Source organism: Alosa pseudoharengus, unplaced genomic scaffold (genome assembly GCF_046254945.1).
Source record: "Alosa pseudoharengus isolate Yale_2024_CS ecotype anadromous, Long Island Sound unplaced genomic scaffold, YU_APseudo_1.1 YU_APseudo_1.1_scf_8, whole genome shotgun sequence".
NCBI classification, from domain to species: domain Eukaryota; kingdom Metazoa; phylum Chordata; class Actinopteri; order Clupeiformes; family Clupeidae; genus Alosa; species Alosa pseudoharengus.
The window spans coordinates 37,031,266-37,049,494 of NW_027468870.1; the positions used below are offsets into that span (position 1 = coordinate 37,031,266).

General features: G+C 42.1%; 1 protein-coding gene across 2 annotated transcripts in view; it reads left to right on the forward strand.

Moving 5' to 3' along the window:
- Window positions 1-8,756, forward strand: part of LOC143111335 (flotillin-2a) — a 32,197-nt gene extending 23,441 nt beyond the window's left edge. For both annotated transcript variants that reach the window (XM_076273556.1, XM_076273557.1), the window contains exons 8-11: window positions 1,035-1,249; window positions 2,919-3,102; window positions 5,490-5,639; window positions 6,578-8,756. In XM_076273556.1, the coding sequence (XP_076129671.1) occupies window positions 1,035-1,249; window positions 2,919-3,102; window positions 5,490-5,639; window positions 6,578-6,616 (588 nt within the window). In that variant the 3' untranslated portion in view covers window positions 6,617-8,756. The remainder of the gene's footprint in view (window positions 1-1,034; window positions 1,250-2,918; window positions 3,103-5,489; window positions 5,640-6,577) is intronic.
- The last annotated feature ends 9,473 nt before the right edge of the window (window positions 8,757-18,229 follow it).

Genomic DNA, 18,229 nt, shown 5'->3' on the forward strand with positions numbered 1-18,229 from the left:
CCTGGTTATTAGCTTTACTACTTGCTTGAGTAGTTGTGGTTAGCCCAACTTTGTGTATTCATATCCTGCTCTAAAAAAGTAAAAAGATTCTTTAATGCTACGTGGCTGCTCTGAAATCTTTGGTTGGTATATTGTACCACTCCTTATATAGTAGGTCATGAAAATTCAGGTTTTTTGTGAGGGAAAAGTCATGGAATTTTACATTTGACTTACGGTGGGTTTCCACACAGCGAAACACCTTGCGATTTTCGGCCAGCGAAATTTCGCCTCGGCGGCGTGACTGCCAAACCGCTAACCTTTTGACTGCAGTGTCTAGCCAGTGGTGGCAAGCGAGCTAATTAGGCTAATCAGCTAGTTCAAACGTTTAGGTACAGGGGTCTTTATGCCTTACCTATAAACAACAATTCATGTTCATAGAAACAACAAGGTCAATAAGACATAATATATTTCATAGCTGTGTTGCAGCATGTAGCCTAGCTGTCTAGCTAGGTTCACAGTGCAATCCAATGTCCGAAAATACTAGCATTTCACCTGTCAGCTAGCTGAGTGTTTAAACTAACATATATAGTGGTCTATTTAGTGGTGTATGTGCTCTGACTAAGTTAGTGTGGCATATAAACCACAATTTGTGTTGATACAAGTGCCGATGTTCGTGTAGAAACATTTTAATCACATACAAATGTTCGTGTTACAGCTCAGGTAGTCTCCGCCATCTTGGTCAGACTTTTTTGTAACTCCTGCCTCCAAAGACAAACACGCAGACCTGATTGGTTCTCGAATGGTCCTCATTTAAATAAAGTTAAACTTTCGCCAACTTTGTTTCGCCTGCCTCGGCGTTTCGCTCTCATTTCGCCCAACCAGGGCGAATTTCGTCTCCATTCAACCTCAATGAGAGCGACGCGAAATTTCGGTGTGTGGAAACACACCGTTAGAGTGGGAACCCTGAATGTTTACTTAAGATTAGAATTACTCACAATGGGAACATTCCTCTAGACCAAACCTTCTTTCTCTCTCTTGGCTGTTCACCCAATCAGAAAGCTGAAGCTCAGTTGGCCTATGAGCTGCAGGCTGCGAAGGAGCAGCAGAAGATCCGATTGGAGGAGATCGAGATCGAGGTGGTCCAGAGGAAGAAGCAGATCACCATTGAGGAAAAAGAAATCGACAGGACGGAAAAGGAGCTCATCGCCACGGTGAAGCGGCCGGCCGAGGCTGAAGCCTACCGCATGCAGCAGGTGGCCGAAGGACAGAAGTGAGTACTGTCTCCGTCTGAACACAGGGGCTCTGGTGGTTCTGGGGCGGTGGAAGTGCAGTGGCTAAGAAGCAATGTTATCATGCAGTAGCCAGAAAAGTTGTGTCCGCCACCATTGTGTCCTTGAGCAAGGGTCTTAACCTTGAGTTGCTCTAAGGACACTGTCCCGTGTGTGTGTGTGTGTGTGTGTGTGTGTGTGTGTGTGTGTGTATATACATACATCACATATATACATGTATACAAATTGCATTGGATAATAGTGTCAACCGATTGTAATAAGTTATGTGGGGGAGCTGTGCAGACACAGTGAAGCGAGAGGCAGAGGAAAGTCTAGCCACCTCATGCAAATGTTTGCCTCACCCCGATGTGCACATCTGGGATTTGATTTGCATATTTTGGTTATCAGTGTGTGTCGGAAGACTTTCCAGTTCAGCCAGTAGGGCTGTAACGATACACCAACCTCACGATTCGGTTTGTATCACGATTTTTGACCCACGGTTCGATACGAATCTCGATTTTTCTTTTTTTCCCCCTTTTTTTTGGGGGGGGGGGGGGGCTAGACATTTTATTAAATAAAATTTTAATAGCCTCCCTTAGAACACCAGAGGATTTTAATATAATATATCTATTATTTTATATCCTGATATAAAAATATTTTTCTGAATGACTGATATTTATGACAGCACACTTTATGCAGATTAGCCTATAGCCTAGGCCTACTATTTTTTATTACAACTCTACCTCTTTAATTCAGCTGTCTGGTTGAAGCCTGGAAATATTGTAAACAAAGTAGCATATAGCTTAGCCTATCATAGTGTACTGATTGGACTGTTCAGTTTCCCCATGTGTGTTTAAGTTTCAAGGTAATACTAGTTCTCCTTGGGACAGGCCCTTTTGGGAAACGGTATTGAGATGATCAGTCAACTTCAATGCAAGAGTTTTAAACAAATATGTGCAGCATGCTAATGATGCTAAGCGGATTTAATAGTAATTTAGCTAGTCGTCTTCTATGCGTCCTTGCTTTCACGATTGTGAATGTTTTATTTAAGTCGCGCGTGTTCATTGAGCAGGAGAGGGAGGGAGAGTGAGAGGGAGGGAGCGCGAGAGAGAGCGGGGCAAGGAGAGGGGGTTTACTTCTATACTGTTTGGTAAAGTTGCACACATAGTCTACAATGAAAGCAAGGAGAGGTATGAAATGATTATTTATTTATTTATTTGTTTTTGGACAACGTAGGCTACCGATAAGTAAAGCGGGAGTTGTGGGTTGCTTTTGCGGCCGCCTAAGCTGCAATGCACTGCGTGAAACACTAGAAAGGGTGTGTCGCGATTCTGCCTTTTCACACCGCGACACAGTATCGTGGATATGAATGTCGCGATTTCGGTTTCGAATCGTAAATCGTTACAGCCCTATCAGCCAGTGACCACTCACTGTCATCCTCTGTCACTTAATGTCATTCATATCATTCACTTTGTTTAATCTCCCATAACCCCACTCTCTGTCTGTCTCTCTCTCTCATTCTCCTCCACTTGCTCTTTTGCGCTCTCTCTCATGTTCTTGTTCTCCTCCCCTTGCCCTCTGACTCCATCTCTCTCTTTCTCTCTCTCTCATGTTCTTGTTCTCCTCCCCTTGCCCTTTCTCTCTCTCTAAACCCTTTGTTTCTACTTCCAGGGTTAAGAAAGTGCTGACTGCCCAGGCCGAGGCTGAGAAGATTAGGTGCATCGGTGAGGCAGAGGCCGCCTCCATCGAGGCTGTGGGCAAGGCCGAGGCAGAGAAGATGAGGCTTAAAGCAGAAGCTTACCAGCAGTACGGAGAGGCAGCTAAGACTGCCCTGGTCTTAGAGGCTCTGCCCAAGGTATTGATTTGTGTGGTAGAAACAGAGAGAAAATGAGTGAAGGGAGAATTTTCCTCATGCATCTGTGTTCTTGTGTCGCTCAGTGTTGGATTGTTGGATAGCTATATGCAATTCACCATTAGCCGTTCTATGTTATGTAGTTTGGTATAAAACGGTAACCTGACTCTCGCCAGATGTATTTCGTTCTGCCTAGCTCCACTCATCCATCTGGGATCGATCCATTGGAGAGGTGTTTCAGAAGGCTGGGCCTTATCAAAAATCCTTGCATATGATTGGATAAACCAGTGTTTCCCAAAGTCTGGGTCGCAACCCACGGGTGGGTCGCAGGAGATTTTATTTGGGTCGCCAGCACAATTTATGTTGTGTTATAGGCCTAACTGATACCATTTGTCATTTGATACCAGGAAAGCTAACAGTTTTCTATTAAGATGTAGATTGTTAACTACCACAGTCACGGTTTTGTCATAAAAGCTCATGAAACTGGCGCATGAAACGAACGCATCGCAGAGGGGGCGCCAGCACGGATATCTACCTCTCAAAATGAAACCGTTGCAAACTGCAAGGGACATGAATCCGCCTATTTGCACGAACATTAATAGATACCAGCTCCTCAACTTTACCGATTAAAATCTAGTGACCGTGCTGTCTTCTACAGTTCCAAACAACATAACACTTACGTGGTAGTGAGTAGAGGGTCCCTAAAGCCAAACCGAAGTATCCCAAGGTCTTTATGTGGTCGAATAGAGAGTCCAGAATGAATTTCATCAAGCCAGTACCTTTCCGGAAATGTTTACATTTTTTTAAACGGCGACGAAATTGTGAATTTCCAGAGCGTGTTACAACACACTCAGCAATAAGACTCCTACGGACTTTCCCCTGAAGGTGGCGGCAAAGATGGCAACATTTCCGGAAAGGTACTGGCTTGATGAAATTCATTCTGGACTCTCTATTCGACCACATAAAGACCTCGGGATACTTCGGTTTGGCTTTAGGGACCCTCTACTCACTACCACGTAAGTGTTATGTTGTTTGGAACTGTAGAAGAGGTATAAAAATAGCGTTTTGTAGCGGCGCAATTGAAATGCCCCGCTCACTTCCAGGCTACGAGTTGTGACTGAAAACGGTACAATCGAACTTTCTCAAAACACATCCGAATGACATGATTTTGATGTCAACTCAACGTATGTACCCCCAATCATCCGTAAATCGATCTAAAGTGCATTTTACTCCGGATAATTCCTTTAATAGCAACCTCCTCACATTCTTATTTCTGATTTAAAATGGACAACAGTGCATTATGGTCTACAATTTAAATGGGCATTTTAAACACTATTCCTCTCGTTTTCTACCTCGCTAACTCCAAAGTAAAGGCGCATTCTTCCGGCTATTGCGCAAACGCCTCTTGTTCTGATATAACGACTATACAATATAATATAATACAACAATACAATATAACGACTTGAGTTATTTGCTGTTTACATTGGAATTGACGTCCACAGTGTTATGGACCCATTTGTCTGCAACGCAACGTAGCCTACAACATTTTTTTTTAGAAATACAGGAACAGCTTACTATGCCGACGAATGACGACTGCGCAACATGCGAGAATTTCCCCGATGCGCATTAAAACGTATCTTTTCAGTAGTCATTTCCAACTTTTCACGCTGATGGTGCTCAAAATGCAACACAACCGTGTTCAAAGCAGGGATCCTATAGCAATGTATGGTTGGGGGAGGCATAGAAAAGTTGGAGAACCTGTGGCCTAAAACAATATTGGTGGTTGCAGGGTAGATTTGAAGTGAAATGGGTCGCGATGGTCTGTCATTTTTAAAAAGTGGGAAAAGAAAAAAAGTTTGGGAAACACTGGGATAAACCACTTGTCCGTCATCTATTGACGTGCTACTTCAACCACTCACATCGAAGCCAACCCGTGACGCTGAGAACAGTCTCACAGTCGCTTCTACGCTACGTCACATCTATGAAACTCCCGCCCTGCGTCCTGATTGGCTCTACCATAAAATCTGGTGCCGAAATCACTCTCAACGGAACCGATCCCAGATGGATGTGAGTGGAGCTAGGCGGAGCGAAATTCATCTGGCGAGAGTCAGGTTAATAAAACAGAGCTCTGGCAAAAACATAAAAGAAAGCTGACTGTGACATCACTAACTGTATTTCCAAAAGAGACTAGCCAGCATGCCAGCAGACTTTTATCAAGGTCAATTGTGTCGTTGATGTTTGCAAGGTTCTTGCATTTTTATGTAGTTAGGTCACTCGTTTTAGACAAAAACTCCTCACTGTTGCTTTAAGTTTGTCAAGCATGTTTTTGTAAACTCTGATCTTAATATCATTTTGTGTGTGTGTGTGTGTGTGTGTGTTTCTGTGTACAGATTGCTGCTAAAGTGGCAGCACCGCTGGCCAGGACCAGCGAGATCGTAATCTTGAGTGGCGATGGGAACCGCATGACTGGCGAGCTCAACCGCCTGCTGGCAGAGCTGCCTGTGTCTGTGAACGCACTTACCGGAGTGGACCTGACTAAGGTGAGTAGTGGCACACGGCCAGACTAAGGCCCAGGCTACACCAGGTCCACAACTGAAGGGCTCCGTTCAAGGAGCATAAAAATAGTTTTAGAAGACTGGTGTAATTTTTCCGAATGTACGCGCCAATTTATTAGGAACATCTAGCTGGAACCGGGTCGGACCCCTTTTTGCCTTCAGAACTGCCATAATTCTTTGTGGCATGATGGATCCATTCTTTCACATTGTGGTATGAAAAACACCAAATTCTTACCCTACCAACCGAATGTCGCAGCAGAAATTGAGACCAGAGCAGACAACATTTTTCCAATGTTCTACTGTCCAATTTTGGGGAGCCTGTGCAATTTGTAGCCTGTTTCCTGTTCTTAGCTGACCCGGCTGCTCCAAGGTTCAACGTGTTGTGTGTTCACAGATGCCCTTCTGCATACCTCGGTTGTAACGAATTGTAACCAGTCTGGCCCTTCTCCTCTGACCTCTAGCATCAGCAAGACATTTTTGCCCAGAGAACTGCTGCTCACTAGAAATTTTTCTTTTTTGGACCACTCTGTAAACCTTAGAGATGGATGTACGTGAAAATCCCAGTAGATCAGCAGTTTCTGAAATACTCAAACTACAGTAGCCCATCTGGCACCAAAAACTATGCCAGGTTCTTCCCAAATCTGATGCTTGGTTTGAACTCCAGCAGATCTTCTTGACCGCGTCTTAAGTGCCTAAATGCATTGCTAGTGCCTAAATGCATGCGTTGCTGCCATTGCTAGTTAGATATTTGCGTTAAAGAGCAGGTGTACGGTACCTAATAAAGTTGCCAGCCATTAACTTGAAGCTTTTGTTACCTGTACTTATTGATTTGCAAAGTATGCTAGGCCTGTAAGCAGATAACAGGCCAGGCAAATGTTTTTCTAACTCAAAGCACCTGACCTAAGTCTGTTGTTTATTTCCAGATTCCACTCCTACAGAAGTTGACCAGTGCTCAGGCATAGACATGCTCACTATATGCACTCACCCCTGCCTTCTCCAGGAGACACGCAAAACTACAGTTCTCTCCTACCAGGAAAAAATTACCTACACCTCAACAGCCTTATAATAATCATTCGCATGAATTTGTTTTTCAGTATCGAAATGTATAGACCTAGGAGACAGCATTGCATGGAAAACCACTCACATTAAGCTGCACTTGCAAGCCTGTAGCAAGTTCACATTTAGTGGAATTTGGTTGTGTCTTGTTCATTGTCTTTACCCAAGTGGCTTGACAGCCAAACCGCTTCTCATAATCTGGAAGCGGAGTTTTAATTCATTCCTGTGTCTATCTTCATGTCCAGCTCACATGTTGATAGAAACAGATGAATTTGAGTGCAGGTGCAGAACATCTCTTCTCTTGACATGATTGTGTTGTCCAAGCGATAGTTTGATGAGTAGTGTTTATTTACTAACCTCATTCTGAGTCTTATAATGAAGATGCTGCCGAACAGCAGGGGTCAATTATTTGTTTTGTTTGTTTTTTTAAAATGATTTTTATATAGCTAGAATTTAGTTTTAAAGATCCTATATCTACCTGCCTCTGGTTCTTACAGCTTTTGTGTATGTCTTTATTCTGTGACTGTACTGTTAGACCGTGATACTGCAGAGAAAATTATGGTGACCTGTATTAAAAAATGTACGTAAAATCTATTTACAACACATCACTTGCATTCACACACACACAGAAGCGTACTAACACATGTATGTCAGTCTATAAATGTTGGTTAGGCCTTCTGTAGAGGTCATAACACACATTGTAATGTGTTTGGTCTCTATACTGTTTAATTTGTTACTGATCTTTTTTTTTTTTTACTTCAAACGTCCTGGTAAAAGTTATATTTGTAGTTTTGCAGTCTTTCACAATATATCCCATATTTACCATAAACATATGCATTTAGCTATTTCTGTTTTTGTTTATCTGTGAGCTGCCTGCTTGTAGTTCTCAAGAATCCATCCTTTTGTTGAAATGTGATTTTGTACGTACAACAGGTATTTTTTCTTTGTTTTATTTTATTTTATTTTTTACACATACACATATATAATGGGAATGACAAACCACTGATGTTGCCTTGGTAATTTGTGAAAACATTGTGACCTCAGGTCTGAGATGTTCATTAAAAACAAAAATCATTTTACTTTTACAAAAATGTTTTTGTAATTATGTTGATCATCAGTAATGTCTTCTCTCTGTAGGACATGTTGCCAAAAAATAAAAGAAAAACTATCTTATTGTTCTTTCTCACTGTAGACAGAATGCATGACCATCAGGCGGCATCCTGGGGGCAGGTCCAAGTATATGGTTTATTGACAAACCTAGGAGTCCTGTGATTTACCACTTTGTGCTAAATTTTCCCAGTTAGTCACTGAATCCTGTACTTGGAATACCTTTCAGGTAATGTCTCATCAATGTCTGCAAGTGCTACAGCTGTCTGTAATTATCGTAATGTTAGTTGATTTGAGTACCACGTTATCGCCAATGACTAAATCCACTCACAAGTGCCCTCCAGCAGGCATTCCTCCAGAAAACAATGATCTTTGGTAAATCAAGCTTTCTTTGTATCCTACCTACTGGTGTCTACCTCCGAGACAAATTGTTAGCTGTGGAGTAAGTGATTGCTTTGAGACATCCTTAGTGCCTTTATAGTTCCTGTAGCAAACTCAAGAGTGCTAACAGAGTAAGCTCTAGTGTACTCCAGATCACCTTGGCTGTGCACAAGGCGTATTGGAATGCACTGCACTGGCCCTGTTGCTTTAAAGGCTGAAAATGCATTTTTTTTATTTTTTAGAGTTTACTAACCATGACTTATGAAGATAAAAGGTTGTAGTAAACAATCTCTGTATTTGCCTTTAACTTTATCTATAACTTTAAGTTCTCTAAGGATTAGTATTCACCTATTTCTTCTTGTACTTTATTATTCGGAAGGTGTATTTGTTCGAGATGTGTCCTGTAATGACTTGTAAACGCTGTTGCACTGATTTGTATCATGGAATCAGATGTAATTATTATGCTTTTACATATTGAAATCACTGGAGCATTTATGTGATCATAACTTGTATTCAAAGTTGTTTATGTATGCTGATAAAAATCACATGAGATGGTCATCATGTGTGTGTAGTGTCTTTATTTTTATGGGAAGGTGTAGTGTCCAACATCTCCTCTGGTCATATTTCCTGTGTGGTATCTTAGTCTAAATCATCAGAAACATGCCTTTACATGTACATTTATTTATTTGGTGGACGCATTTGTCCAAAGCGACGTACAGCAATGATGTAGGGCAGGCTATTCATTTCTTTTTTTACTTCTACGTTTTACTTCATCTCTGACTATGCTTTAAAAGTCTCAAAAGCAGATAATAGATAGATAGATAGATACTTTATTGATCCCCAAGGGGAAATTCAAGGGTCTCAGTAGCATACAGACATCACACACAACATGCACTTACAGCAGAAATGGTAAACATAAGTATTAGTGTAAACATATAGCTAAACTCCACTGTACAATAAAGACAGTAGAAGATAAGAAAGATAAGAATACTAAATATACTATATAAATTAAATTTAAAAAGTCCAATGTGCTTGAGGGTGATCAAGCATAAGACACTTGTAGTGACAGGGCCGGGACTGGTAAGGTGCTCAAGGGAGTGAGTGTCATGGTGAAGGTGCAAAAAGTAGTCCCACCATAGTCCTTTAGTCATGTGTGCATGGCAAGGTGCTCAAGAAAGTGAGTGTCATGGTGAAGGTGCAAAAAGTAGTGCAACAGTGCAAGAATAAGGTCTAGAGACCAGCATAAATAATATGGACAAATAGGAGAGTAAAGTATAATGTAGACAAGGTAATATAAAAAACTATGTCAGTGCAAGAACAGGTTGAGGTAATAGGGTTATAGCCATTCATTCATTCAGTATTGTAGCAGAAGCCTGACCGCAGCCATTGATCATGTGTGCTAATATAGCATGAAAAACAGTGTAGCAGTAAAAGAGTAGTGAAAACATTAGGCTATGGACATTAGTAAAACAGTAGTAAAGCAGTAGTAAAGCAGTAGTGGGCAGTCAGTACTAAAACATGGAGAGGCAGACAGACTAAGCAGAGAAGTCTATCTCTCCTCTTCCCTTTAGTGAGGCATTGAACAGTTCAATGGCCCTGGGGACAAATTACTTCCTCAGCCTTTCAGTTGTGCATGGCAGTGAGCGAAGTCTCCAGCTGATCAAGCTCTTTTGCTTTTTAATAGTGCTGTAGAGTGGATGATATTCATTGTCCAAGATGTTGATCAGTTTGTTCAGGGTCCTTTTGTCAGATATTGAAGTGATGCACTCCAGTTCAGCTCTCACTACAGAGCCAGCCTTCCTTACCAGCCTGTCAAGTCGCCCAGCATCGTTCTTCTTTGTGCTTCCTCCCCAGCATACCACTGCATAGAAGAGGGCGCTGGCCATAACAGACTGGTAGAACATCCTGAGGAGCTTGCTGCACACATTAAAGGACCGCAGCCTCCTCAGGAAGTACAGCCTGCTCTGTCCTTTCTTGTAGAGTGCATCAGTGTTGGCTGCCCGTCCAGTTTATTGTCCAGGTGGAGACCCAGATACTTGTAGGTGCTTACCACCTCCACATTGACCCCATCAATGGAGACTGGTAGCAGAGCGGGCTTAGACCTGCGGAAATCCACCACCATCTCCTTGGTCTTTGAAGTGTTGAGTTGAAGGTGATTGAGTTTGCACCAATGCACAAAGTCCTCCACCAGGCTCCTGTACTCCTCCTCTTGCTCGTCCCTGATACACCCCACAATTGCAGTATCATCAGAAAACTTCTGCATGTGGCATGTCTCGGTGTTGTAGCAGAAGTCAGATGTGTAGAGGGTGAACAGGACTGGAGAGAGCACAGTTCCCTGTGGCGCTCTGGTGCTGCTGATCACAGTGTCAGAGAGACAGTTCTTCAGTCTGACGAACTGTGGTTGCTCGGTCAGGTAATCTGTAATCCAGGTTACCAGGTGAGCGTCCACACCCATCTGCAAGAGCTTGTCTCCCAGTCTGAGGGGTTGGATGGTGTTAAAAGCACTTGAGAAATCAAAGAACATGATTCTCACAGCACTTTTCCCCTTGTCTACACAACACAAGTGAGAATGTGTCCTGTGTAAAAGATAAGTGATGGCATCGTCCACGACCACTTTCTCCTGGTATGCAAACTGTAACAGTCGCTCCATCTGGGGTCTGTGTGTCTGATGGCTGTTGACTGAGGTCGTTGTCACCTCGTTGTTCGTGGTCGCCATGTGGGGGAGGGGTGCAATATCTAGTGATGGTGGGGGTGAGTGTTGCCACTTGTAGTGAGATGGGGTGGGGGCAGGTGGATGGGCAATCGAACCTGTTGTAAAAGTGGTTCAGCTGGTTCACTCTGTCCAGGTCTCCCTCCACAGAGCTGCTGCTCTTCTTAAGGCAAGTGATGGATTTCATACAGTTCCACACCTCCTTCATGTTGTTTTCTTGCAACTTCTTGCAGCAGTTGCTGCCCAAAACTCAACTTTTCTTGCAGCAGTTGCTGCCCAAAACTCTTAATTTGACTTAATTTCCCATCATGTTGTGTTAGTTAAAGAAATGACTCCCTCCCCCATACACACACACACACACACACATTGCCTTGTGCTTAGATACTCCCAGGGCCACGCCAGAGATTGTTTGAAGGCCCTGCCTCTCAAATACATACACCCCCGTAATCTCACACGGTCATTAGGCTACTTAAATGCTTGAAGCAAACCTCCCGGCCCAGTCCTAACAAGGCATCTGTCCCTGTTGACTCAGCAGAGGTCCTGCTGCTAATCAGAGGGAGCCCGTATAATATCCCCCCATCTAGTCTAGGATGGCAGTCACTGAGGGTTTCAGGGGGGCCCTGGTGGTGATGGAAATGGCTCTGTTTGTGTTAATGCGTCTCAGTGTGCAGATGGGAAGCAGCGTCTTGATGCCCCCTGGTGGGTGAGAGGGGCACTGGTCGCAGTTTTGATGTTGCTGTGGAGACTGTGAGTGTTCCTGCAGCACTTTGGACTTGTAACGGCATGTAGAGAGTAGAGGTGAGTTAAGTATTTACACAGCTATCACCATTATGATCCAGATGCTAGATGGAATGTCGAAAGGCCTATTGGTATCATGTTGGCTATCATGTCGAAAGGCCTATTGGTAGTTTGCTGGATGAGTCAGGTCAACTTTACTAGCAGCCATATCCATGTGCTGCGAAGTCTGTTGTCTCTCCTACTGCGCCACAAGAGAGTTTTCTTAAACTGATACTCAGGATTTCAATGGTGCAAGTCAAGTGTGTATTGGGAAACCTCAGCTTTTCTGCATGGTTTTAAGAGTGCAATGACTTAGTGTGTGCGGCACTGAGCAGGACTAATGCACGTAAGGCTGCTGGTCCTGAGGGTATCCCCGGACATGTACTCAGGGCCTGTGCTGTGCAGCTGACTGAGGTTTAGACTGACACATTTAATCTGTCACTAGCCCAGGCAGTTGTCCCCGCGTGCTTTAAAACCACCTCCATCGTGCCGGTGCCAAAACACTCCACTGCAACAAGCCTTAATGACTTCCGTCCAGTTGCACTCACCCCCATCAGCATGAAGTGCTTTGAGAGGCTAGTCCTGGCCCATCTCAAGACCTGCTTACCACCCTCGCTGGACCCCTTCCAATTCGCCTACCTCAGAACAGGAACACGGAGGATGCCATGTCTACGGCACTTTACTCTGCCCTGTCCCACCTTGACAATAGCAACACCTATGTGAGTAATGCTGTTCATTGACTTTAGTTCAGCATTCAACACCATCATCCCCTCCAAACTGATCACCAAACTCAGTGAACTGGGCATCAATAACTCCCTCTGTAACTGGATTCTGGACTTCCTAACCAACAGACATCAGTCTGTTAGGTTAGATAATCACACCTCCTCAACCATCACCCTAAACACCGGCGTACCACAGGGATGTGTGCTGAGCCCTCTCCTCTACTCCCTCTTCACCTACGACTGTACACCTGTACATGGCTCTAACATCATGGTCAAGTTTGCAGATGACACTACAGTGATTGGTCTCATCAGCAACAACGATGAAACGGACAAGGAGGAGGTCCAGCACCTTACATTGTAGTGCACTGACAACAACCTGGCTCTCATCACCAAAAAGACCAAAGCGCTCATTGTGGACTTAAGGAAGTCTAAAGCTGGCACACACACACTCATTCTCATCAACAAGACTGAGGTAGAGCGTGTCACCAGCTTTAAGTTCCTGTGTCCACATCTCTGAGGACCTCTCTTGGACCCTCAACACCTCTACCCTGATCAAGAAGGCTCACCAGTGTCTCTTCTTTCTGAGGTCCATCTGTCTCCTCAGATCCTGGTGAACTTCTACCGCTGCACCATCGAGAGTATCCTCACCAACTGTGTCACAGTTTGCTATGGCGACTGCTCTGCCCACGACCGAAAGCACTGCAGAGGGTGCTGAAAACTGCCCAATGCATCACCGGTTCCTCACTCCCCTCCATCGATGCCATCAGGGCAAGCTATGCTTGCGTAAAGCGCGCAACATCATTATTGACTGTTCTCACCCCAACCACAGACTGTTCTCCCCACTACCCTCCGGGAGGTGTTACAGGTCTCTCCGCACCCAAACCAGCAGGTTCAGAGGAAGCTTCTTTCCTGCGGCACCTTACTGAACTCTAACTCTGCATCCTGGTGACAACCAATCAACTAAGCCTCCAGCCAACCCCCCTCCCCCGTCCCACCCGATGCCTCCTTGCCTGTGCTGTTGAGGTGTCCACGACTCTTGGCAACCGTGAAACGTGAATCCCACCCATAGTGTTCTATTTATTTACAAATGTACATACTGTAATTACACTTACATAGCCTTATTCTACTGCTCTTCATACTATCCATCCTGCATATACACTTATTCTTAATACTCTTATAATGTTACTGTATTTGCACTACAATGGTAATGTTACCACACTACACATAGCTTGACAAACTGTATCTGTCTATGGTTCATACTGAATATCCATATTTATTCAGTTTTTCTCATATATTCTGTTAATACATACACTGCATATATCTATATTATTTTTTACTACTATTATATTGTTACTGCTATTATATTGTTACTGCTACTACATTGCACATATCTGTACATGTTGTTCATACATTGTTCATATCACATAGCCATATTTATTCTGCTCTTATAAAGTAACTGCTAATACACTGCACATATTTATATCTAATTTATATTACTCTAAACCACGTTCTGTAAACCAACTGCATACTAGTGTCTACACTGCACTATATTTCTTGTCCTGTCTATGCACCACCTCTTTATATTTTGTATATCACATTGCACTTTTCTGCTTTTTTGCACTTCTGGTTAGACGCAAACTGCATTTCGTTGGATTTGTACTTGTACTCTGCACAATGACAATAAAGTTGAATCTAATCTAATTAACCAGTAGGTGGCAGTGTATGCTTTCTTTGTTGCAGTTGTCCAAAAACAATTAATGTGGCAGCAATATGAACTGATATGCCCACTGATCTGAACAGTGTTCCTTGTTTAGTCTATGCTCAGTTTTACAATTTGTTTTTCAAAATAGCATAATGTGTAGTGTAAAGTTGTGTTTTCCTCTACACCATAGGCCTGCAATAATTTCCTGATATCTACTGTGTACCATTTTTTATTGTGTCACAAAAAAACTACATTCTACATTGTGGTTACCAATGCAAAGCTATCCTTCCCTTTTTGTGGACCCTGTTTTTTTTATAAGGACGGTACTTAAATTCACTCATGCAAAAGTTCATATGCCATTTGGCACTATTACCTTCATTCATTCATTATTACTTTCACATGAAATATGAAAGCCCAAGACATTTTTTGTTGTATATTGAGAAAACCTGTGCTCGTTTTACAAAATCGTGTCCTCATTTCACTAAATTGTGTACTCATTTTTTAATAGATTGTGTGCTTATTTAACTAAATCATGTGCTCATTTTGTAAATTGTGCCCATTTTACTAAATCATGCACACATTTCACTAAATTGTGGACTTGTTTTACTAAATTGTGCTCTCATCTTATTTTAGTAAAATGAGTGCATTATTTTCCAAAATGAGAGCACTATTTACTAAAAACAAGTGCACAATCTAGTAATGAGGGTACAATTCAGTAAAAACAAGCAAGAAAATGTAGTAACACAAGAACAGTTTATGAAAATGAGCACACACAACAAGTAAAATGAGCACAACACATTGATGTGATAAAAAGGCAATCAGGAAGAAGAATGAAGAAAAGGAATGACTTCCCATATGGCTCACCCTGTGTATTAACCTCATATCTGAAAGAGGTGTGTTAAATGTATGTATAAACCCTGGTTAATAGGTGGAAAATTACAGTATTTTGAGTGGTCTGGAACTTGTGTATAATAAGAGGGTATTTACATCAGTTGACTAAAATTGAGGGTGTTACTCTCTGCAGGGCCAAGTGAGTGAATAGGTGAAGAAGAGTTGAAAAGAGGCAAAGTGGGGCCCAGAAAAACTGTTTGGCTACTAACACTGGCCCAGATCTGCTAGCACTGGCCCAGAACTGCTAACAGTGGCAAGTCTATTGTACAATCAAACATGGGATTACTACAGTATATTTACCAAAACTGGAAAAACCCATCACTGACTAAAGATATAAAGATATAAAGGTGTATGGCTGAATTAAAATGAGTAGTTTAAAGGAACATGCCAACATCTTGAAAAATGACCTTATTTATCCAGAGTTAGATAAGAGGAAACCCTATTGGGGGCAGCCGTGGCCCACTGGTTAGCACTCTGGACTTGTAACCGGAGGGTTGCTGGTTCGAGCCCCGACCAGCGGCCGCGGCTGAAGTGCCCTTGAGCAAGGCACCTAACCCCTCACTGCTCCCCGAGCGCTGCCGTTGTAGCAGGCAGCTCACTGCGCTGGGATTAGTGTGTGCTTCACCTCATTGTGTGTTCACTGTGTGCTGTTTGTGTTTCACTAAATCACCGATTGGGTTAAATGCAGAGACCAAATTTCCCTCACGGGATCAAAAAAGTACATATACTTATACTATACCCTAGTTTAGCATAATTGGTTGGAAGTGGGTTGTTCCAGTTAGCCTACAGCTCCCTTTTAGTAATATTGCTATAGGCTACTTGTAATAATTCACAGTGAATTATGCTACAGAAATGGTGTCAGTCTGGGTTATTGCACACACAGAGAAGAGAAGGGTATGTATCCTCTATCTGGGGATAGACAGCAAAGAAATTGAAATTGCTCGAAATTGTACCAACTATTATTATTTGATTTATAATGAAATTTTTCCAGATTTCAGGAATTTCAATATTATATACATATACCTAATCCAGACCTGATCCACAAACAGACCCTTCAAAGGGAACATATTCAGATATTTAATGAAGACACATAATTAGGCTATCAGAGCCATATGGTTAGTGATGGATTATATGGTGAGGGAGTGATATTGGGTGGAGTGGGCTGAGGGACCTTGTATATGTTATCACCAAATGGCACCCATCATCGGCCTTCACATTCAGCCCAGTCATGGTGACGGCCACCTCCTACAGGAACTCTGGACAAATTAGCCCAAATCTTCACTCTCAATTAAATATTTCTCCATGATCAACAAAGGTAACATGGCATGGGATCAGTGGCATATGCAGGCCTGAATAAATTGTGAGGAATTCAACAACAAATAGAAGAAAAAATTTTTTTCCACCATATTTTCTGAAAGAACAGGACAGTGAATGTACAAACTGTCAACAACTGATGACCATCTACGAAGCACTTTGTAGGCCAGCTGTAGCATTTGTATTTGCTCCCATTTTTCATTAGTTGAAGTCGAATATCTAAGACATCTTCTATGCACATGCACTAAAGGTCTATTTGCTCACACATTTGGGAAAATCTGTGAACACACTTCACACATCAAGTTCACAGGCAACAGCTCTGGTGGATATTCCTGCTGTCAGCATGCTAATTGCATGCTCCCAAGAAACCCATGTCATCAGTGGCATTGTGTTGTTTAATAAAATGGCACATTGTTTAGAGTGGTCTTTTATTGTGACCAGTCCAAGAGATATCTGTTCAATAATCATGCTTTTAAATCCACAACTTGATACACATGTCGGGTGGATAAAATATCTTGGTTAAGGTGAAGTGCTCACTAATATAGATTTTAGCCAATTTGTGAACAAATTTGAGAACAACAAAACAAATTTGTGAACAAATCTGTGAATTTCAGAGAAATAAGCATTTTGTGTGTAGAAAAAATCTTGCATCTGCTACTTCAATTCATGAAAAATGGAAAACAGGAGTGTTGCATTTTTAGTTTGAGTGTTTCATTTTTAGTTCGTTCAGTATACTTGCAAATACGCCTACATTATGCAAGGTCAACTTGTTATCTATGCAGCTCACATCTTTCCAGGACACATTCTGGCATACGCCGTTCAGATGTCCTACTGACAAATGCTGAGCCCATTTCTGTCAGCAGTTTGGTTTCTTATTCTGCATTGCAAATGTCCAAATGAGTCCAAATGTCTATTAGACAGCTGCAAAACAATCATCTTCTCAAGCAACAGTACCTATCTCTAATAGTGTGCAACAATGACACAAGGATATGCTGTACAATATCTAAATTATAATCAAAATCAATAAAGACTGTTTGAGCAACTGGTGGTGAGAGGAAGGCCTCAGTGGTGATCCAGCACACTCTCTCATCACAGTTCTCATACTGCTGTGTGAGAGAAGGAGCTTCTACATTAGTGTCCCACCAAGTTAAACCACTTGATTGCCTTGACAGGGCCAATCCTCATTACCCACGCAGTTTGTCCCTCAACAGGACACTGAGGGTTGAGCCTGGGCTTGAAGAACTGGTTCAGACAGAACACAAAAGTTCAGTCAGTGCTTCTATAAGACTACACGTCTGTGATATCTTTCACCACATCTGTGTTTAATGGGCCTGGTCAGGTTGCCTAAAAAACAATTTGAACCTATCATGCAAATTAACTCTTTTTTATAATCCTCTACGTTCTCAATGGTGTAAAGTCATTTATACTGAATATATTGTAGCAAATACATGTAAATTCATTATTCAACACATGATATACCTTGAATGTTAAACATTACATTATCGTGCTGTGTTTAAATCAGATCCACACATTTATGTTACACTGTGATGTCAATTTAAAAAATATTTTAAAAATAGCATTAATTAACACAAAAAAGACTAACAAATCTGCCAGAACAAAATAATGCAGACAGAGGTGTAACGATACAAAGTTAAGAGTTTCAGTAGCTGTAATCCTGATCTATATCCTGTTTTTTTTTCAGCTGATTCATAAAATGATGTCTAATTACTCAGTGTCAGGTTCTTTGTAATACCATCATGTGACAACAGTCAGACCTGCAGAACTTCATGAAATGGAAATAGGAATAGATACTAGTAGTGAACTAACTGGGTAATCATGGGAATATTGCAAAATAAGGTATTTTGAGGCTTTCATTTTTATTATTAGGTTTAATAGTGAAACGACAACACACGCC